A 24,230-nucleotide genomic window follows, 5' to 3' on the forward strand; every position below is an offset into this window, starting at 1 on the left:
ACATTTATTTATTTATGTATTTATTTAATTCTGATATTTCTCCCCCGCCTTTCTGCAATGGACCCAAAGTGGCTTGCAAGGTCATTCAGCCACGTGCTAACATCCACCATATCAATAAAACATAAAAGTAATGTCAAGCAATAGTAGTATAAATAAGACATAGCAGGGTTCAGTGGGGCAGGTGAACTACAACTCCCCTATGCAAGTCCATCATCCATGGTCCATCCCACTCCAAACAGGGCCCGGATGTATAGTAGGCCATGGGGACTGTATGTGTCAGGCCTGTTAGAGTGAGTAGGCCAAAGCCTGCTCTGTGGTAGTTTTTTGCCTCAGTAAAAACTGGGGGGGGGGGGGGGGGGGAGTAAACGATCCTTAAAAGGAAAGAATAAAAAGATAGTCATTATTTTCTCTTTAGTCTGCTGTGAATAGTATTTACTAGGCTTGCTCAAATAATTCGTTTTCCCCGTTAACCGTTATTAATTCGTTATTTTCGTTTGTTTTGAAGCAATTTTGAAGCATTGGTTGTCACACGTCTGGATATCGCGGTTTCGAATCGCGAGAGGCCGTTTTTCGTTATGTCGTCGTTTTTTTCGTTAGGAAAAAAAAGCTTTTGCAAAGCACCCAAACTCCCACCATTCAGGCCCTTCCCTTTTGCCCCTCAGCAAAAGGGGCGTCACGGGCTCAGCCAATGGGAGGGGGCGAGGGGGAAGGAGGCCGAGGAGGAGGAGGAGGAAGACGGAGGGGGGAAATGGCCGCCGCACGTCGGAAAGGAGGCGCGTCCACGTGTCTTTCCTTTCTTCTTCCAGGAGGGAAGGAGGGGGAGAGGGAGGTCCCCCCTTGGTTGCCCTCTTTCCCTCCCGAAGTGGCTCTTGAAAATGGGGCGCTTTTCCCCTTCCCCTCCCGCCCTTCCCGCGACCTTCCCCAAGGTCTCCCCCGAAGAGCCCACCGACCTTTCCTTTCCTTCGGGCGGCGTCCTCTCCTCCTCCTCCTCCTCGGAAGCCTTGCGGGGAGGATGGGGCTGGGAGGGAGGGAGGGAGGGTCGCTTAGGAGGCGGAAGGCGAAGGCGGGCGAGGGGCGCGGGCGGCGCTGCTCATGCCTCCCTCACTGCCTGCCTCTGCTTCTCCCTCTGCCGCCCCCTCCTCCGCTTCCTCCGCCTCCTCCTCGCAAGGCGCATCCAGGCGGGCGGAGGCGGCGGATCGAGACCCCTTCCCCTCTGCTTCGTCCTCCTCCGGCGGCTGTCCTCCCTTCGCTCGCTCGCCCTTCCCTGCCTGCCAGGCCTGATACTCAGAGGTTTTGACGTCTGTGCGAAGCTAGGCAAGTGGGGTTTATATATCTGTGGAAGGTCCAGGGTGGGAGAAAGAACTCTTGTCTGTGGGAGGCAAGTGTGAATGTTGCAATTGGTCAACCTGATTAGCATTGAATAGCCTTGCAGCTTCAAAGCCTGGCTGCTTCCTACCTGGGGGAATCCTTTGTTGGGAGGTATTAGCTGGCCCTGATTGTTTCCTGTCTGGAATTCCCATTTTCTGGGTGTTTCTGGGAAGGTAATGGCACTCCATGTAGTCATGCCGGCCACATGACCTTGGAGGTGTCTATGGACAACACTGGCTCTTGGGCTTAGAAATGGAGATGAGCACCAACCCCCAGACATGACTGAACTTAACGTCAAGGGATACCTTTACCTTTACCTATACACACACACACACACACACACACATAAGCAGGGACTATATATATATCTATATATATAAAATGATAAAGTTGTTTGCGCAGTGACTATAACAACAAAACAAAACGTCCCAGAAATACGAAATTTGGCAACACAATGCAAAAGGCTTGCCTCCAGGTTACAACAACACAACCACACCACGAAACCACAATCCAGACCCACAAAACTCACAACAACACATCATGCGATAACAACACAACTAAACGCCCCAGAAATACAAAACTTGGCAACACAATGCAAAAGCCTTGCCTCCCAGTTGTAAGAACACAACCACACTACAAAACCACACAGGACCCACAAAACTCACAACAACGCATCGTGACTATAACAACACAACTAAACGCCCCAGAAATACTAAACTTGGCACAGAACTAAATGCCCCAGAAATATAAAACTTGACAACACAACACAAAAGCCTTCCCTCCCAGTTGTAACAACACAACCACACCACAAAACCACAATCCAGACCCACAAAACTCACAACAATGCATCGTGACTATAACAACACAACTAAACGCCCCAGAAATATGAAACTTGGCACACAACTAAATGCCTGAGAAATACAAAACTTGACAACACAACACAAAAGCCTTTTCTCCCGGTTGTAACAACACAACTACACCACAAAGCCACAATCCGGACCCACAAAACTCACAACAACGCATCGTGACTATAATACAACTAAACGCCCCAGAAATACAAAATTTGACAACACAATGCAAAAGTCTTGCCTCCCAGTTGTAAGAACACAACCACAACACAAAACCACAATCTGGACCACAAAACTCACAACAACGCATTGTGACTATAACAAATACAAAATTTGACAACACAACTCATCCACCTCCTCAATCCCTACATTCACACTTGGCCTCCAAAAAAACAATTACAATAATAACAATGACAATAACAACAACAATAAGAATCAACACCATCACAGGCAAGAAACAGCCAGGCACTGAGGCTGAGAGGCCAGTCAGTGCTACACTGGGCCTCCAAAAAACAATACAGCAGCATCTAACTTATCCAACCTTCATGACCACTACAACAACAATAATAATAAACACCTACACAGGCAAAACAAAAAAAAAGACTATTGTACCACAATAAAAATATAAACCGCACTCAGCAGAATCAGACATTACAATTAACAACAAACCAAAGACAACAGGGATCTCAAGCAATTATCAATCAACACAAAAATTGAAGAAGGTAACAGACTTCAAATACTAATGTGAGTATAAAGAAGGTGGAGGTCACAGCATCAATACAACCTAATGTAGACTGACCAACACCACCAGACTAAGACACAGCAACGCGTGGCCGGGCACAGCTAGTATATATATAAAAGAGTGATGGTATCAGGGCAGCGGACAAAACAACAAAACTACAGGCCCCCCAACCTCAAAATTTGACAACACAACCCATCATTCACGGCTCTAGGTTGATACAACAAAAAGGAAAAGAAAAATAAAGTCCTAATTACAGGGAGAGGAATAATAGTTTTTATCCAATTGCTGCCAGTTTGAAGGCTAAGCTCCACCCACTTGGTCTCCTAGCAACCTACTCAGCCCAGGGGACAGGCACAGTTAGGCCTCACTTTGGCCTCATCCACAGATTATCAGATTTTAACTGGATTATATGGCAATGTAGTCTCAAGGCCCTTCCACACAGCTATATAACCTATTTAGAATCTTATATTATCTGCTTTGAACTGGATTATCTTGACTCCACACTGCCATATAATCCACTTCAGTGTGCATACTAAACATAAAGACAACCATACAATAGACATTCAATACCACCACTACCTCAACAATTTCTCACTAACACCACCAGACAACGCCGCAGCAACGCGTGGCCGGGCACAGCTAGTATATATATATATATATATATCTATATATATAAAAGAGTGATGGCATCACGGCGATGGACAAAACAACAAATCTACAGCCCCCCCAAACTCGAAAATTGGCAACGCAATCCATCATCCCCGCCTCCAGTAAGATACAACAAATTTACACATAAAACACTATCACAACACCAAAAAATGCCAAAACTATGTACGCATGCGCAAAAACACCATGCTTCAAACCTTTATGGCGCTCGCGCGGCTCCAGTAAGATTTATAGGACAAACACAATCACAGGGCCACAAACGGCCAAAAACTGCAACAGGCGATGTGCGCCTGCGCGCACCCCCCCATCCCTTCCCGCGCGCACACACACACCTCGCCTCAGAGCTGAAGGAAGGAAGGCAGGAAGGCCGATTCCTTGCTGGGCGCGGGATGGAGGAGGCCGCGCTGGGAGGCGTGCGGGCCTCACGTCACTCTCTGCCCTCTCCCCCTCAATCTCCCCCCCCTCAGGGCCCATGGAGGGCCCCGGTTGCCGTTCAGGCCCCCTCCTCCCGCCCCTCTCCCCTCCCCCCAATGCGAGGAAGGCCCCGCGGAGCCCCCCCCGCCTCACCCTCTCTCCTCCTCCTCCCTTCTCGGTTCTTCTCGGAGGTCTTCAAGCTCTTCAAGGTGAGGGGGGAAGAGGAGGGCACGGCCCTCGAGCAGGCCTGGACCTCCCCTCGAGTGGTTTGGGGCGCCAACCCCCGCCCTTCCCGGCCTCAGGGCCCTTCCTTTTCCCCCTCACCCGGTTAAATGGCTGATGGGGAAAAGGAAAGAGCCCCAGGCCAGGAAGGGTGGAAGTTGGCGCCCAAAACAAGTCAAGGGAAGGCCCAAGTTGGCCCAGGCTGAGCCTCCCCCTTTTCTGTTGTTGTTGTTGTTGTTGTTCTCACCCACAAATTACAACCCCTCCAATGCCTCAGAAGCCCCCCTTTTTCCCCTCTCAAACCCTATCGCCCTCACCTTTCCCTTCCCTGTAATAATTATTAATATAATAATAACTGGTCATCAGTTAAGAATGTAATAATCACCAATAATAATACTAACTTATTATTATTATAATACTGATAATCATTCGAGAACATAATAATTCATAATAATAGTCAGTTCTTATTATTATAACACTGACAATCATTCAACAATGTATTAACAAATCGTAATAATAGAATATTATTATTATTATTATAGTGATAATCATTCACAAATTTATTATTATTATTATAACATTGATAATCATTCAACAATATAATAACTAATAATAAATAGTAAGTTATTATTTTTATCACAATGATAATCATTCAAGACTATAATAATAATTATTATTATAACAGAAGGCGCCTCATATAATCCACTTCTAAACAAATAATATCACATTATAAATATACACTAGAATCTCACTTATCCAACATAAACAAGCCGGCAGAACGTTGCATAAGTAAATATGTTGGATAATAAGAAGGGATTCAGGAAAACCAATTCGGTAATCGAATTAGGCAATCATTATACAAATTAAACACCAAAACATCATGTTATACAACAAATTTGACACAAAAAGTGGTTCCATGCGCAGTAATGCTATGTAGTAATTACTGTATTTACAAATTTACCACCAAAATATCACAATACATTAAAAACACTCACTCCAAAAACATTGACTATTAAAAGGCAGACTCCATTGCATAATCCAGAACATTACATGAACGAATGTTGGATAAGTGAGAATCTACTGTAATATGAAATAATTACTGTGGTACAATAATACACAACAATATCATCTCAGGACAGTAAATAAAGATCAACACTCTAAAAACACAGCTATTCCATCCAGGAAACAATCAGGGCCATCTAACACTTCCCACCAAAGGATTCCCCCCTTCACACAGGAAACCACCCACGCTTTGAACCTACAAGGCCATTCCGTACTCATCACTCTCTCATCTCAGCAGAGTAAATAAACAACAACAGTCTGAAAACACACAAATTCCATCCAAGAAACAACCACACCCAGCTAACACCTCCCACCAAACGATTCTCCCCCCCAGGCATGGAAGCAGCCAGGCTTTGAAGGTACAAGGCCATTCCATACTCATCACTCTCTCATCTCAGCACAGTAAATAAACAACAACAGTCTGAAAACACACAAATTCCATCCAAGAAACAATCACACCCAGCTAACACCTCCCACCAAACGATTCTCCCCCCCAGGCATGGAAGCAGCCAGGCTTTGAAGGTACAAGGCCATTCCATACTCATCACTCTCTCATCTCAGCACAGTAAATAAACAACAACAGTCTGAAAACACACAAATTCCATCCAAGAAACAACCACACCCAGCTAACACCTCCCACCAAACGATTCTCCCCCCCAGGCATGGAAGCAGCCAGGCTTTGAAGGTACAAGGCCATTCCGTACTCATCACTCTCTCATCTCAGCACAGTAAATAAACAACAACAGTCTGAAAACACACAAATTCCATCCAAGAAACAACCACACCCAGCTAACACCTCCCACCAAACGATTCTCCCCCCCAGGCATGGAAGCAGCCAGGCTTTGAAGGTACAAGGCCATTCCGTACTCATCACTCTCTCATCTCAGCACAGTAAATAAACAACAACAGTCTGAAAACACACAAATTCCATCCAAGAAACAACCACACCCAGCTAACACCTCCCACCAAACGATTCTCCCCCCCAGGCATGGAAGCAGCCAGGCTTTGAAGGTACAAGGCCATTCCATACTCATCACTCTCTCATCTCAGCACAGTAAATAAACAACAACAGTCTGAAAACACACAAATTCCATCCAAGAAACAACCACACCCAGCTAACACCTCCCACCAAACGATTCTCCCCCCCAGGCATGGAAGCAGCCAGGCTTTGAAGGTACAAGGCCATTCCATACTCATCACTCTCTCATCTCAGCACAGTAAATAAACAACAACAGTCTGAAAACACACAAATTCCATCCAAGAAACAACCACACCCAGCTAACACCTCCCACCAAACGATTCTCCCCCCCAGGCATGGAAGCAGCCAGGCTTTGAAGGTACAAGGCCATTCCGTACTCATCACTCTCTCATCTCAGCACAGTAAATAAACAACAACAGTCTGAAAACACACAAATTCCATCCAAGAAACAATCACACCCAGCTAACACCTCCCACCAAACGATTCTCCCCCCCAGGCATGGAAGCAGCCAGGCTTTGAAGGTATAAGGCCATTCCGTACTCATCACTCTCTCATCTCAGCACAGTAAATAAACAACAACAGTCTGAAAACACACAAATTCCATCCAAGAAACAATCACACCCAGCTAACACCTCCCACCAAACGATTCTCCCCCCCAGGCATGGAAGCAGCCAGGCTTTGAAGGTACAAGGCCATTCCATACTCATCACTCTCTCATCTCAGCACAGTAAATAAACAACAACAGTCTGAAAACACACAAATTCCATCCAAGAAACAATCACACCCAGCTAACACCTCCCACCAAACGATTCTCCCCCCAGGCATAGAAGCAGCCAGGCTTTGAAGGTACAAGGCCATTCCGTACTCATCACTCTCTCATCTCAGGACAGTAAATAAAGAGCAACACTCTGAAAACACTGGAATTCCATCCAGGAAACAATCAGGACCACCTAGCACCTCCCAACAAAGCATTCCCCCCCTCTAACACACGGAACCACCCAAGCTTTGAAACTACAAGGCCATTCCGTACTCTGGGGCCAATTTGCAATATATTAATATATATAATAATACAATACATTGTATATACATATAATACTACTAATAATATTATAATACACTACAATATAATACTAATAACAATACAATATAATTATATATATATATATATCTACTAATATTGTGAAATAGTCATATACTATTATATGTTATAGCGTAATATCCTATCATATGTCTTTAATATAATAAATGAATAAATAATACTGTATAATTTTTGTTGACGGTCACAACAAAAATAAAACCCAATGTAGATTAACCAACACCACTAAAAAAAAGCCACAGCAACGCGTGGCCGGGCACAGCTAGTAATACTATAATATAATAATCGTATTAAAATGACACAAAGCTATAATAATACACTATATTATAGAATAATATAACAATTACAATATATGAGAATACAGTAGAGTCTCACTTATCCAAGCCTCACTTATCCAAGCTTCTGGATAATCCAAGCTATTTTTTTAGTCAATGTTTTCAATATATCGTGATATTTTGGTGCTAAATTCGTAAATACAGTAATTACAACATAACATTACTACACATTGAACTACTTTTTCTGTCAAATTTGTTGTATAACATGATGTTTTGGTGCTTAATTTGTAAAATCATAACCTAATTTGATGTTTAATAGGCTTTTCCTTAATGCCTCCTTATTATCCAAGATATTCGCTTATCCAAACTTCTGCCGGCCCGTTTAGCTTGGATAAGTGAGACTCTACTGTATAGATTCTTGATGGTCGGCCACGGCATGAGGTCCCAGCGAAGCCCCCTTCCCTTCCCCGACCTTGTATCATTATTTTACAATATAATATATTTTATATTATGATAGAACTATTATATTTTAGTAGTATATATTATTAGCAGTATTATTTTAGTGTTATAGTGTGTTTTATATTACTATTAAATAATATGATTGTAATAATATAATTATATTGCATTATTATTTTATATTATTACATTATGTCATAATATATTAAAATTATTATACTAGTGTATGATTATTACTATGTTATGATATCTTTGACGTCAAGTCAGATAGAATAAGATAATTATAATATTATAATATAATACAATATTATAATTATCCTATCCGATTTGGTTTGATCCACTCCTTTGGGCTTCACGCAAAAGTCAAATTACAATTATGATATACTTATGATAATATTTTGATTATATATGATTGTATTCTTTTTATGATATTATATTATTATGATTATTATATATTATGAGGATGGCTTTCCCGTCCTGCCCCTCCTCTGGTCCTGTCCATCAAGGGAGCTCTTCCTCCCTCCCTCCCCCCTCCCTCCCTGGATGGCTGTTCCGTGCCTGCAGGGGGCGCCATGGAGACCCTTGTGATGCGCTGCAGCATCTCCCTCTGAAGGCCATTCCCTTGGGAAGCTCACTTTCCCGTTCACAGCAGGAAGGAAGGAAGGAAGGCAGTCGCTGTCTCTCTCTCATGGTTCTTGCTCCTTGTCCGTTGCTTTTTCAGCCTGTAGCTGAGTCGCCTGGTTTGATCCACGTCCAGGTGAGTCTTGTTCGCTCCTCGTGCGGGAAGGAGGGAAGGAGCAGAGGGAAGTGAATGGGGAGAGTGAATGGACATTTGTCATGTATTTACAAACTTAAAAAAACTTGGCATTCTACTAATCTGGCCAATTGGAATCCTTCTGGTGTTGTTATAAGAAAGTCCTCCCTTGTGCATGTGGCAGGGCTCAGGCTTTATTGTAATAGGTGGTCTGTGGTTTCATCTTTTCCACACTTGCATGTTGTGGAGTCCACTTTGTAGCCTCATTTCGAGGTTGGTTCTGCATCCCGTGGTGCCAGAGCGCAGTCTGTTCAGTGTCTTCCAAGTCGCCCCGACTTCTCTGTGCCCAGGAGGGATTCTCTCATTTGGTATCAGCCATGGCTTGAGGTTCCGGGTTTTAGCCTGCCACTTTTGGACTCTGGCTTGCTGAGGTGTTCCTGTGAGTATCCCTGTAGATCTTAGGAAGCTGTGTCTTGATTTAAGGCCTTGGTGTACTGGCAGATATCTGAACTGGAGATGGGCCAGAGATGTCACTGCCTTGGTCCTTTCATTACTGGCTGCTACTTCCCGACAGACGTCAGGTGGTGCAATACCGGATGAACAGTATATTTTCTCCAGCGGTGTGGGGCGTGGACACCCTGTGATCATGTGGCATGTTTCATTAAGAGCCACATCTCCTGTTTTAACGTGGTGAGATGTGTTCCACAGTAGCCAAGCACTAGGGCAGACGTCTTCATTGTGTCTGGTTGTGATGCCCTGGTTGTGCCAGCCAGCTTTCCTACCATGTCATTTCTAGCACCCACTTTTTGCTTGCTAGTCAAGCAGTGCTTCTTGCAAGTCAGAGCGTGGTCCAGGGTGACTCCCAGGTGTGTTGGTGTGCTGGCTGCCATGCTCCAGTGGGACTCCTTCCCAGGCCATCCTCAGAGCTCGAGATCAATGATGGGCAGGGCCGGTCCAACAATGAGCCGAATTAAGCGGTCGCTTCGGGCGCAAAACATACCGGGGCGCAGTCGAGATGCTTTTTCTGTTGATTTCTTGTAAAACATGATATTTTGGTGCTTAATTTGTAAAATCTTAATATAATTTGATGTTTAATAGGCTTTTCCTTAATCCCTCCTTATTATCCAACATTTTCGCTTATCCAACGCTTTTATTTTTCAGTGATTGGTTTGGGGGAGGGGGCACCAAAATTCTGTTCGCCTACACTTGAAAAATACCTAGGGCCGGCTCTGATGATGGGCAACCTTTTGCACTTGGTGTGTCAAAATTCACCAAAAAACCTAGCATGACTTGGGTGGTGTGTCACTTCGAGAGAAAAAACCATAATTTCACAATACATATAGTTTAAATAACAAAATATATAATTGTAATATATAGCTGTATTTAATAAATCCAAAACTATTTACTACCATTATTTCCATGTACAACAATCTATGGTACCTCTTGCAGTTTCCACGCTGATTTCTCTCTATTGTAGTTTCAATGTAGTCATAAATAATGAATAATATAATAATATAATAGTAATAATATAATAATAATATACTACAATAATAATAGAATAATAATAGATTAATATATATATATATAAATGTAATGTGCATAATTCCCATGAAGTAAACAACACTGGACCAAATCACACCAAATTTGGTCACAAAAGACATTAGTCATCCAATCAATCTGCATGCGGCAGCGTGTCAGCAAAAATGGCTAGGCGTGTCAGTGCTGACACGCGTGTCATAGGTTGGCCATCACTGCTCTAGATGCTTATCCGTCCTGAAGGTGAAAAGCACACGTCTGTGTTTTAGATGGATTTTTGATCCACCCAGAGGAAATGTGTTCTTCCCATACATCCACTACTGACCACATAGAGAAGCTGAAGAAGAAGAAACACAACCTAGAAACTATCTACAGACCCACTAAGAAAATCAATCAAATGCTCGTTCAGCAAAGTACAAGAGGGATCCTCTCACCTCTGGAAGAGTCTACCGTAGACCATGCAGCTGCGGACAAGTCTATATAAGAACCACCAAACGCAGCAGCTTTGCCCAGGCACAAATCAAGGAACACGAAAGGCACTGCAGTCTCAGTCAGTCAGAGAGGTCAGCCATGGCAGAGCCCTTGAGGAACCAACCTGGACACAGCAGATTATTGGAGAACACACCGAAGATGTTCTGGACTTCCCGCTCACACTTGCTAACAACCACCTAGCGCTAGAGCCTCTGTGCTCTCCATCTTTCCACCGATCACCAGAGTGGTGGAAAGGATCACCACACGCCACCCCAACTGCAGTCTGATAACTCCGGACTGACCCAGACAGGTGTGGAATCCAACTCAGCTCCGTCTCACTGGCAGTCGGCACCGAGCCTTCCCGTGGATACCGAACTTGCTCATGACATACGACCACCAAGTATCTCATCCGGATATATACTCAATCCACCTCACAGCTTGGAGGGCACCCCTTGACCTCCATGCCAACTAGCTTCCTTTTTTCGTGTTAGGAGCAACTTGAGAAACTGCAAGTCACTTCTGTTGTATCAGAATTGGCCATCTGCATGGACGATGCAGATCGTTTTGATGACTTTACCATCCTTGTGGAAGGCTTCTCTCATGTCCCCGCATGGAGCCGGAGCTGATAGATGGAGCTCATCCGTGCTCTCCCTGGGTTGGATTCGAACCTGGCAGCCTTCAGAGTCACAAGGCTTTAACCCACTATGCCACCGGGGGCTCCGCAACTATGCCACCGGGGGCTTCCACCTTTCTCTTGAAGAAGGACCTTACCTACTCCTCCGCGCCCACCCAAGATGTTCTGGACTTCTTGCTCACACTTGCTAACAACAACCTAGTGCTAACCTCTCTAAAGGCTTATTTGGCAGCTCTCTCATGGCGTATCCAACAAGAGGGCAAACCAGAACTCTTCTCACACTATATAATCAAAACCTTTCTCCAAGGATATAAGAACCTCCCTCCTCCATCAAGAGCCTGGATCTGGTCCTGACACAACTTTCCGGACCACCCTTTGAGCTGATGGCCTCCTCCGACCTCTCTTGGAAGCTTGCCTTCTTGGCTGCGATCACCCCACTCGCTACCCCTCTGAGCTCACGGCCCTCCGGATCAACGGGCCTTATTTGATCTTTCATCGGGATCAGGCCATGTTGCACTCCAGGCCTGGAAAGACCTATGGCCACTGCACCACACAAGAGTCCGGGAATATAAGCAAACGGTTTATTGGAGAAAACATATAAAAGGCATATAAAATTAGGAATCAGAAAGGAAGATATATCATCCGAAAAGGTTCAGCAAAAGGTGAGAACCAAACAATAATCCAAATGTCTCATAAAGTTCCAAAGGTGACAAAGTCCAGGAACAGCCAGAAATCACAGCTCCAGCATAAGTCCACAATCAGGAAGACAGGACTAGTCAGACCGTTGCCAGGAGGACATGGACAGGAACAGGAAAACTTCCAGGATATGATAATGTAATTAATATGTTGTCTAAGGCTTTCATGGCCGGAATCACTGGGTTGCCGTGGGTTTTCTGGGCTCTATGGCCATATTCCAGCATTCTCTCCTGACATTTCACCTACATATCTCTGAGGAAGCTTGCCATAGATGTGGGTGAAACATCAGGAGAGAATGCTTCTGGAACATGGCCATACAGCCTGGAAAACTCACAGCAACCCAGTGTAATTAATACAATGCTAAGGGACTGTAACACATAGAAATAAGTCTGTGCACTAGTTTGCACTCGTGTTTGAATGTTTCTCCCTCATCAGCCACTGCGATGACTATTGTGGCAAAGATGGCTTTGAACGTGGTTGCTTTGTTTGCACTTCCTTACGGATTCACCCTGTTATGTTTTCAATAAACATGACACGTGTCTTTTGCACTCTATCTGAGACGGTTTGTCATTCCCACCGACCTCCAACTTCACTTGCTAATCTCCAATGGTGTCATTCACAGAGACCACAAAGAAGAAGTCTAGGATGTAGGCAAGATCCTTGGAGAAGCGAGGGCAGCCACGTGCACCGTAGACCCCTGCCCATCCTGGCTGGTAAAGGAGGCCAGAGGGGGTTTGGCAGAGTGGGTGGAGGTGGTGGTTAAGGCCTCCTTACAAGAAGGCAAAAGTCCAGCTGGATTAAAAGAAGCTGTAATAAAACTGCTTTTGTCAAATCATCCCTGGACCCCACTCGTCAACTTCTGTCCAGTTTCCCGTCTCCCCTTTTAGGCAAAGTCATGGAACGTGTGGTGGCCTCGCAACTCCAGGTGTTCTTGGAAGGTACTGAGTGTCTAGATCGGGCGCAGTCTGGCTTGAGGCCGGGTCACAGAACTGAATCAGTCTTTGTCTCCTCAGTAGATGATCTAAGCAGGGAAGTGGACAGGGGGAGGGTGTCCACGGTGGTTCCCCTGGACCTCTCGTCGGCCTTCGATACCATAGACCACTGTCTCCTTCTGGGATGCCTCGTGGGAATAGTCTCAGAGGCAGTTCTGCAGTGGCCCCAGTCCTTCCTGGAAGGTCGCTCTCAGAAGGCGTTGCTGGGGGACAGGGAACAAATTGTCAGGGAACAACCCCCCCCCCCCCCCCCCGCAAAGAGGCACTGTGGCCTCCTCCATGCAGGCCGGAGGGAAGCGCGCCCCCCCCCAAGAGCCACCTCAGTCTCCCGCCAGCTGGAGGGAGGCCGCGAGGCCCCAAGGTTTCTTTTTCTTTTTTTTGGATGTGGAGACCTGCAGAGCCGAAGGCGGGGGTGGGGTTTCCAGAAAGCCCCCCCCCACCAAGACCACCGCAGCCTCCTCTGTGCCCCCCAGGCCTCAGGGTGGCCCCGTCAACGAGAGAGCCGGAGCCCGACCGCCTCCCGCTAGACTGGAGGGAGGCCGCAAGGCCCAAGGTTTGTTTTCTTTTAACTCTTTTCTTTTGAACATAGAAGCCTCAAGGGGTTCTATGAAAGGAAAGAGCCCCCCCCCCCCCCCCCCCCGCGGTGTCCTAAAGGGTCCTAAACCCTCCCTCCCTTTTCCCCCTCTTCGGACGAGGGCCCTCCCTTCCCAGCCTCAGCTGCCTGGGCCTCTGTCTCTCTTCCGCCTGCCTCTACTCTCAGGCAACAAATATCATATCTACAATTACTGTGGTGTAATAATACAGAACAATATAATCTCTAAAATCAGGACATTAAATACAGAACAACACTCTGAAAATGGGAATTCCAGAAAGGAAACCACCAGGGCCAGCTAATACCTCCCAACAAAGAATTCCCCCCCGGCAGGAAGCAACAATATAATCTCTAAAATCAGGACATTAAATACAGAACAACACTCTGAAAATGGGAATTCCAGAAAGGAAACAACCAGGGCCAGCTAACACCTCCCAACAAAGAATTCCCCCCGGCAGGAAGAAACAATATAATCTCTAAAATCAGGACATTAAATACAGAACAATACTCTGAAAATGGGAATTCCAGAAAGGAAACAACCAGGGCCAGCTAACACCTCCCAACAAAGGATTCCCCCCGGCGGGAAGCAACAATATAATCTCTAAAATCAGGACATTACATACAGAACAACACTCTGAAAATGGGAATTCCAGAAAGGAAACAACCAGGGCCAGCTAACACCTCCCAACAAAGGATTTCCCCCAGGCAGGAAGCAACCAGGCTTCCAAACAGCAAGGCTATTCAGTGCTGTTCAACCTAACCAAGCAACATTTCCCCTTCATAGTACACCCTCAGGGTTTCAAGCCATGAGGCTACTCCGTCTCATTCAGCCTGCCCAAAAAAGGATGCCCCTATGTAGAAAGCAGTCAGTCTTTGAAACAGCGAGGCTATTCAGTACAATTCAAATTGGCTAAAAAACCATTTCCCTACAACGCAAGTACCCAGCCTTCCAAGCAGAAAACCTATTCCATTGTATTCCAGCTCACCAAATAAGGATTCACTTAAGGAGAAAACACCCAGACTTTAAGGCTGCAAGGCTATTCACTACTATTCCACCTGGTCAACAAACAGCGTGTGGCCGGGCACAGCTAGTTATCCTATATATTAAAAAAAACCAATTACTACATACAATCTGTGTTATCTAATGTAAGGACCTGGCATTCTCTCTCCGGCATTCTCTCTCTCTAGGGTTATAGTCTCTCCGTTTTCTACACTCATTGAGTGAAAAGCAACCCTTGGTTCGTCCTTTCTCGTATAGTAACACACTTGTAGTCCTAAACAAACAGACAGTGATGGAGATTTGGCCCCATCGTTGTTGGAGGAACACAATCAATGGGCCCCGGTCTTTCTTAAGTGAGAGATGTCTCCTCAGTCAACGTAGTAAGCCTCTTCATTCCCACAAACTCACTTGTGTTCGTCAGCCAATCATTTTCTGACAGAATCACAATTTTGTGAGCCAATCATTTTCTGACAGAGTCTTTCCATCTTTGAACGCAGGTCATTCTTGCTGCCGTTCTCACCTATAGCGATCACCTCCCACATTTCCTATCGAGTTGTTCATCTCACATCCCAAGCAGATAAGAGTTCAGGTTTCATTTCAAATTTGACTTTAACCATTTCTTCTAAAATCATATGTATTTGTGCCCAGTATTTCTGGGCCTTTTTACCTGACCACCACACATGATAAAAAGTGCCCACCTTTCCCCCACTTTTCCAACAATCGACAACTGTTGTTACAGATCTTCGCCATCCTTTCTGGTGTCAGGTATCATCTAAACATCATGTTATAAAAAGTATTTTTACTCAGTGCAAATTCCACACTCTTTGTCCAGACCCTTTCCCGTTGTTCCCTTTGAATTCGTTTACCAAAATGTTGTGCCCACTTGACCACACAATCTTTCACCTCCTCCATTTCATGTTTCAACAAAAGTTTATACAACTTAGCAATAACATGGTCATCTCCAGAGTCCAAAACAGTTTCAAGTTATGGTATATCCATAGTATCAAAACTTATTATCAAATAAGTTTTTATCCACTTTAAATGCTTACCAATGTAAGTTTCCGGAGGGTAGTTCCTCATCTTTATTCTATGCTGATGATTATCCAACCCCATAGTTGATGCTTCACTGACAGCCATCAGATGAACTTGTGGTGATCTCATGATGGAGTAGGCCCAATAAACCCCGTTTGTGGATTTGGGGTGTTACTGTATTTCACTACCATAGTTAGCTGTGTGAACAACCCTGGGATATATGCTTGTGTAAATAAAGCTGTGTAGCTGCGCTGCCGAGCTCAACTGAAGGGTTGCCACTCAATTTATTGATAAGCCAGCAAAAATTGAGAACGGGATAATTCATGTGAGATAGGCAGAGGAGGATTTATATAATCCTGGCTGGCAGGCAGAAGTTCTGGGGATGTCTCCTTTCTGCATCACTGACAGGATAACAATCAACTCCAGAGCTATGTGGCCAATCTTAAAGGCAAAATAAATTGGGCAGTAAACCCCACATGGGTCTAAAATCACATCTATCTGCCACTCCAGTCTCAGAATTTTTAACCTTTCTAAATTTGCCACCTTTTTATAAAATAATTTTAAAGTAAAAAACAATAATATTGCACAAAGGAGAAATTATATAATGTATGATGCTAAAATTATGCGGCTAACTAACTAGCTACTACAACAACGTACAAAACTAAATTAGAAACAAATACCAACAAAACACATTCCTACATAGACACAAACTACACCAACAACTGAAAAACAGACAGACATGGGTCTACTTCTACAAACCTCACACTCTATTCGTTGGTTTTTATACCGTATTATTTTACTCCATGTAGACAAACACACTTCTGCCTCTGGTACCACTTATTCTCATTCATAAATCTTACATTTGACATATGCCCCTATTGTTGACATGAAAAGTTATTTTAGTTCCAACATTTCTTGAAAGTGACCACATTTTTCTCCTTAATTAGTGAGGAGAGGTGAGGCAGGGAGGAATCTTTTTCTGAATCCCACCACTGCCTCCAACTGAGGAGAACTGTGGTGATGTGCGCGCGTATGAGAGGGAGGGGTGGAGGATGTGTGAATGTATGACAGGGATGATTTAGTGGATAAGGAAGGATAACAGAACTGATTGGGTTTAAATGAGTAAAGATGGTAACTTATATAGGAAAGTACGGTAACTTATATAGATAGGTACGGTAACTGCCACCAACGTGAGGTAACAGGCTTACAGAGAGGCAAGGAGACTTGTCTTTATGAACAATAACAAAATTCAAGTTTATTTTTGGTACATAAGCGTATGGTTTCAATCAGTAAACGTTCCGGATCTTAAGTTACAATGTAGTCTTTCTTGAATGGATATTTCTTAAATAACTTCTCTTCAACACAGTATACTAAACTCCCCTGGTCAGCTTATATTCCCAGCCTTTCCCCTGAGTGACCATAAGCTGCCGTCCTTAGCTGATTTCCACAGCTCCTAATCTTTCCAAAACCTAACCGCAACTCTTCTTCTCAAACCCCTAACAGCCACTCCTTTTAAAACCCTCACAGCAACTGAACTTTTTAAAAGGGAATATGCTCCAACTGTCATCTTAGCCACGCCCCCTTTTTCCTCCAGAGAGAGGTTACGTTGCCATGGCAACCCGCTGAACACAGCTGGCTTCCATGTGAGACCTGTCTTCATCAATACATAATTCCCCTTTTTCCTTTTAATAAACAAATAAAATCATATCAATAATTCCCATTAACTCATAACATCCTTACACCTCCCCCCTAAGAAAGATTATTTTTGCCTTTTCTATGCCTAGAATGGGCAAAAATAATTAATAAATACATATATACATACACAACAGTATTCCTGAAATAAAACACAAAGTTAGATACAATACATAAATCATAAAATACAAACCTTCACTGTTGCATATACACATAACATGTCCATATCTTACCATACAGTCATGGCATTGTCACCATTCAACATACAAACCATAAACGTATTGGTCATCTTTCCCATTGTTAAGATTCACAACCTCAAATCAAAAGACATTTTAAAAATACATTTTCCATAAATCATATTTGTAACAGTTTAATTTTCATTCAGGGTTATTCCCCAAGTCTTTATTTATACACTGGACTAAACATCTTCCGATACTCAGTACATTTCATAGGGATCTTCTTCATGCCACCTGGCACAGTTCATCGATGTTTCCTTCTGCGGAGCATTCCAGAGGTTAACATGTTGTTGGGGATAATTACACTCGTCCTTCCCAGCAACACAATGAACTCTCTCTGTCCCAAAATGTCTTTTTGCGAAACTTCCAAGAGTCATTTAAGAAGTCCTGCGAAACATAGTCCAAGCATTTTTGTAGAATCTTGAAAGTAAACGGTTGATGGTTAAAACTACCAATCCCCATCACGTCAGGGTCTTTACCACTCTCTCCATCGAAAAATAACCTCCGCTTGCTTCTTGGTTTGGCTGACCTGTCATAGTAGCTCTTCTGTCTCTGCTGGGCTACAGCTAGATGTTCTTGTGCGATGTCTCTTGCCACTCTCATTGTTGACTGAAGATCGGTCAAATATTCAGCCACTGGAACTGTATCAGCTTCCCGTCCAAAGAACATATCAGATGAGATGACTTTGGCCCCTGCAAACTTCTGCTGAGCTTCATTGGACTCCACTACTGATATCTTGCTCTCTGTCTCTCTTCTGTTAATGGGTCTGTCACCAATAGGCCGGATGCTGGAGATGGCAATGTCTGCCTCCTCTTCCCCTTTGTTCATTTCCCAAGAGGAGTTGTCTGTCTCCCACTGTGAGCTGAAGGCATCGCCTAATGAAAAAGGATTATCTTTGTACTTTGGTGGTCCAGATGTGAAGCTTCCGATGTCTTCAAAGAGATCTAGCTGGGACTGTGTGGACTTTGTAGTCACTGGCGTTTCTTGTTCTATCACTTGCATCTCAGAGAGGACAGAGTGAGAAATAGAGCTCCTGGACACCAAGCCCATGCCCAGCCGCTCTGCCTGTTCCCACTTCTTCCCTTCCAGGTTTTGAAGTTTTTTCTCCTCCTTTTTCCGATCAACGTGTAGCTCTTGATACGTCAGTCTCATGGAGGCCACTAAGGCTTCATCTGCTTGCTTCTTGTACTCCGCAGCCTGTTGCTCCTTCAGTTTCTCAGCCACCTGCGCTTGCCTTTCAATTTCAGTGAAACTCTGACTATGTATTTCTGACCTTTCTTCTGATTCCACACTTTTGCTTTCTCTGTAAAACACACCATCTTTTGTGACAAATTTATTGGGTAGTTCTCCTGCTGATTCTGGTAAACTTTCAGCTTGCTTAAACAAAGGCTTCAGGGATTCATCTTCCTCCTGAGCTTGTTTAATTTCTTGAACTCCCCCTGTTTTACTAACAATTTCGGTAATGGTGGAACTGGATTCTGGACCCTGTTCAGATTCCGGTTGAATAGGTAAGCACACTGCTTCCTGAATAGGGCTTCTGTTGTAATTTTCCTTCTTCTCACACAACTTTTTCCAGTTCTTAACTTGTCTAGCTAGGTCATTGCCGATTAAACATTCATGAGGGATATCTGAACTAATTGCAAAGTCCCAGATCCCTTTCCATCCATTGTATTCAATTGGGAGAGATACTACCTCAGCTGGTACAGCTGGTCCCAAACCCTTTAGATTTATCTCAGAGGTGGGCTTTTGATATTTCTGAGGTACCGATTTTGGGTGGATAACACACACCTGGGATCCTGTATCCCTCCAACCTTGTTTTTGTTGGTTCACAATAGTGATAGGCTCAAAATAATCTTCAGAAAAATCATCGGATAAAATAAATAAACATTGTTTCTCCCTAGGAACTGTTTCAGTACTGCTTAGCAACTTAATATCCCTATTAAGAGTATTTTCTTTGGGCTCTTTATTCATAAAGAAGGATGTTTTATCTCTTCTTAAAAGAGGACATTGGTATTTTAGATGATCAGACTTCCCACACTGATAGCACCTTGCTTTTACCTCAGGTTTGGTCTGATTAATTACCTCAGGCCTCCTGTAGGCGGTGTTTTCTATGGCAGGCGTCTTTTTGTATTGTGTGTGTGTTTGATAATTGAAAAATGGCGGTTTATTCTGCCTTCTCTCACTTAGTCCCTCATCGTTCCTAAATCCTTCCCTCAGAGTGATTAATTGGTCTGTCATTGAAGCCGCTTCATTGGCAGTTGATGGCTTTCTGTCTTGAACTAACCACCGATAATCTGAGGGCACTAATTGAAACAGTTGTTCCAACTTAATTAATTCCCTCAGCTGTTGAAAAGTTTCCACTTCTGAGGTTCTGAGCCAACTATCAAATAATTGAGCCTGTTTTGAAGCTACTTGTGCGAAGCTTTGGTGCTTTTCTTTCCTCAGAGATCTGAATTTTAAACGATAAAACTCAGGTGTGAGTTGCAATTTCTGTTGTACCTGCTTTTTAAAGAAATTATAATCTCGGTGTGACTCTTCAGGTACATCACCATATATTTCTAACAATTTCCCACAAATTTGGGGTCTTAAATAAAGCATCCATTTTCCTTCATCAATTTCAAAATCTCTGCAGCACCTCTCAAAAGAAATCAAAAACTTTTCCACATCATCATCTTTATTAAACTTTGGGAATCTCTTCAGAAGTAGATCAGACGCTTCAGTCCTACCATTCCCTTCTTGGTTAATAATGTGTGGTTGAGACAGTGCCAATTTCTCTTTTTCCAATTCCAATTCCCTCATTCTCAACTCTCTCTCCTTTTCCTCAGTCTGACTGGCTTTTTGTAATTCCATTCGTTTCAGTTCTATTTCTGTATCCTTCTGCAGTTGCCATCGTTTTTCCTCCCATTCTCTCTCTCTTTGCTTATCCTCCCTTTCTCTTTGCTTATCCTCCCTTTCTCTTTGCTTATCCTCCAATTCTAATTTTCTCAATTCAATTTTATATTTAAGGGTTTCCCTTGTCTCAGGGGTTTGCTCAGAGTCCGAACTATCTCCTTGGTATTCACTAGCCTCTCCTGCTAATTTCTTTTGTAGTCTAGTAGCCATTTTCCTTAAATTTTACCTCACGATTTCTTACTATGCGGTCTCAAGGCACTTAGTTTGAGATGTTAAACGTATCCCGCCGCTTGGCACCAATTGAAGAGGACTGAGGTGACAGGGATGGAATCCTTTTCTATCCCACCGCTGCCACCACTTGAAGAGGACTGAGGTGACAGGGATGGAATCCTTTTGATCCCACCGCTGCCACCAATTGAAGAGAGGTGAGGCAGGGAAGGAATCTTTTTCTGAATCCCACCGCTGCCACCAATTGAAGAGGACTGAGGTGACAGGGATGGAATCCTTTTCTATCCCACCGCTGCCACCAATTGAAGAGAACTGAGGTGACAGGGATGGAATCCTTTTGATCCCACCGCTGCCCCCAATTGAAGAGAGCCCAATTTGTGGTACTCAACTCAGGCAGGGGAAATCTTTGTCTTTAAATCCCACTGCTGCCTCCAATTCAGGAGATGTGTGCACGTGTGAGAGGGAGGGATGGAGGATGTGTGAATGTATGACAGGGATGATTTAGTGGATAAGGAAGGATAACGGAACTGATTGGGTTTAAATGAGTAAAGAGGGTAACTTATATAGGAAAGTACGGTAACTTATATAGATAGGTACGGTAACTGCCACCAACGTGAGGTAACAGGCTTACAGAGAGGCAAGGAGACTTATCTTTATGAACAATAACAAAATTCAAGTTTATTTTTGGTACATAAGCGTATGGTTTCAATCAGTAAACGTTCCGGATCTTAAGTTACAATGTAGTCTTTCTTGAATGGATATTTCTTAAATAACTTCTCTTCAACACAGTATACTAAACTCCCCTGGTCAGCTTATATTCCCAGCCTTTCCCCTGAGTGACCATAAGCTGCCGTCCTTAGCTGATTTCCCCAGCTCCTAATCTTTCCAAAACCTAACCGCAACTCTTCTTCTCAAACCCCTAACAGCCACTCCTTTTTAAAACCCTCACAGCAACTCCACTTTTAAAAGGGAATATGCTCCAACTGTCATCTTAGCCACGCCCCTTTTCTCCCAAGGGAAGCTGTGTTACCATGGCAACCTACCAAATGCTGCTTCCAGCTAGTTTCCATGTTAGGCTTTTCCTTGCTAATATATAACTCTTTTTTTCTTTAACAAACAAATAAATAAAATCATATCAATAATCTCTGTTTAACACATAACTTCTCTACAATTATATTACATTATTATTCTAAATTATATTATAATATAATATAGGGGCCTCTGGTGGCACAGTGTGTTAAAGCGCTGAGCTGCTGGACTTGCGGACCAAATGGTACCTGGTGCAAATCCCGGGAGCGGAGTGAGCGCCCGCTGTTAGCCCCAGCTCCTGCCAACCTAGCAGTTCAAAAACATGCAAATGTGAGTAGATCAATAGGTCTGGCAGGAAGATAATGGCACTCCATGCAGTCATGCCTATGGCCACATGAGATGTCTATGGACAACGCCGGCTCTTCGGCCTAGAAATGGAGATGAGCACCAACCCCCAGAGTCGGTCACAACTGGACTTAACGTCAGGGGAAACCTTTACCTTTTTACTATATTATAGTATTACCATGTATTATTATTTCATTCAGTGTTATAATGTGTTTTTATATTATTACTAGGTCCGGGCTGTGGCGCAGGCTGGTGAGCAGCCTGCTGTAATAAATCACTCTGACCATGAGGTCATGTGTTCGAGGCCAGCCCGTGGCAGGGTGAGCACCTGTCAATTAAAATATAAAAAATAGCCCCTGCTCGTTGCTGACCTAGCAACCCGAAAGGTAGTTGCATCTATCAAGTAGGAAATAAGGTACCTCCTATAAAGTGGGGAGGCAAATTTAAGTAATTTACGACGTTGGAATGAGGAAGTGCCGTCACAGTGGATGATGAAGCAGCTGCTCCCCCCTGTGGCCAGAATCGAACATCCCCTCAGGAGAAGGTTAAATTGCCTCTGCGTCTGTCTCTGTCTCGGTTCTATGTGTAGATGGGTATTGAATGTTTGCCCTGAATGTACATAATGTGATCTGACCTGAGTCCCCTTCGGGGTGAGAAAGAAGGGCGGAATATAAATACTGTAAATAAATAAATAATATTATATTACATTATTATTTTATAACATATTATATTATATATTATGCCATTATAGTATAGTACAACTATTATATTATGTATATTAATATATTATTATATTATCATAATATTATATTATAATTATCCTATCCGATTTGTCGTCGATCCACTCCTTTGGGCTTCACGGAAATCTACCCTTTGCCAAAATATATGATCCTGTGCTTTGACTAAAGTCAAATTATAATTACTATAGAATATAATAATTATTATAATATGTCAAGAGTCAGACGCCAATTAGCGAACAAAAATAGAGTTTATTCAGCAGATAAGCCAAAAAGTAATGTTAACACAGAAAAAACCTTGAAACACTTCACTATCAGTGCTTCAAGAGCAGTTCAAACAGAAATATAATTCAGCAACACAAGCAGGTAAAAACAAGGCTAAACAAACTTAGTGCAAACTGCACTTTCTGAGTCCAAGCCCTGCCAGCCGGCTCTGTAGTTTTCAAAGGGACAGTTCCCAAAAGAAAACATCAAATTGGTCAGGAAACAAACAAACAAACTAAGAATGCAGTAGACTGCTTCCACAATGTGGATAAAGCCAAAGGCTCCAAAAGGATGGTGAAAAGACGTCGTCCGGGATTCCAAGGTCAGGTCAGGAGATAACAGCGGTGTCCAAAGAGCAAGCCAGGAGTCAAAAGCCGATAGTAGTCATCAATCACAGGGCGAAGGCAGTAGCAAGGTCAAATTCTGATCCAAGGTCTGAAGAGGGTGCAGTCATCCAAAACAGGTCCACGATAAGACACAGCGAGAGCCAAGCTAGGTGATAACAGCAGATTCAAATCATAGTCCAAGTCCAGTCTTCATGGAAACACAGAGATCCCAATGGCGCCTCAGCAACACCTTGCCACACGCAAAGTGCAGTGGCCAAACATTCCCATTTTATTCCCCTTCCTCCTGGGTGACCAAACACTCACACCCAAACACCAGGTGTCCCAAATCTACTCAGAGTCTGAGCTCCACACAGCTAGAGCTCGTGGATCTGGAGTACCTAGCAATTCGTCGGAGTCCCAATCATCCTGCCCACACTTAGCCCCATGAACACTTAAAGAACCATCCTCCCTTCTCCAAGCATCCCAATTGGGATCAGCTCCTGCAGAAACCCCAGGTTCAGAAGTATCCATAGACCCCAAATCCCCAGACATCTCCGGTGGCTGTGCCCATTCAGTGCCCGCTTCCCCAGCCACCACCTGTTCCTCAGCATCCATCTCCCCATCTGAATCTTCCTCAGAAGATCCC

General features: G+C 43.8%; 2 protein-coding genes across 3 annotated transcripts in view; one reads left to right on the forward strand and one right to left on the reverse strand.

The window, feature by feature from the left end:
* The window catches only part of LOC107982503 (zinc finger protein 658B-like), a 75,286-nt gene that overhangs the window by 27,101 nt on the left and 23,955 nt on the right, over positions 1–24,230 (forward strand). The gene's annotated exons all lie outside the window — the stretch shown is intronic.
* Positions 17,060–22,052, reverse strand: LOC134294555 (uncharacterized). The gene has a single exon (XM_062966090.1). It carries the CDS (start codon positions 20,863–20,865, stop codon positions 18,064–18,066), a length of 2,802 nt encoding a protein of 933 aa, XP_062822160.1. The 5' UTR covers positions 20,866–22,052; the 3' UTR covers positions 17,060–18,063.

The sequence above is a fragment of the Anolis carolinensis genome, unplaced genomic scaffold (genome assembly GCF_035594765.1).
Source record: "Anolis carolinensis isolate JA03-04 unplaced genomic scaffold, rAnoCar3.1.pri scaffold_17, whole genome shotgun sequence".
In the NCBI taxonomy this organism is placed as follows: Eukaryota; Metazoa; Chordata; class Lepidosauria; order Squamata; family Dactyloidae; genus Anolis; species Anolis carolinensis.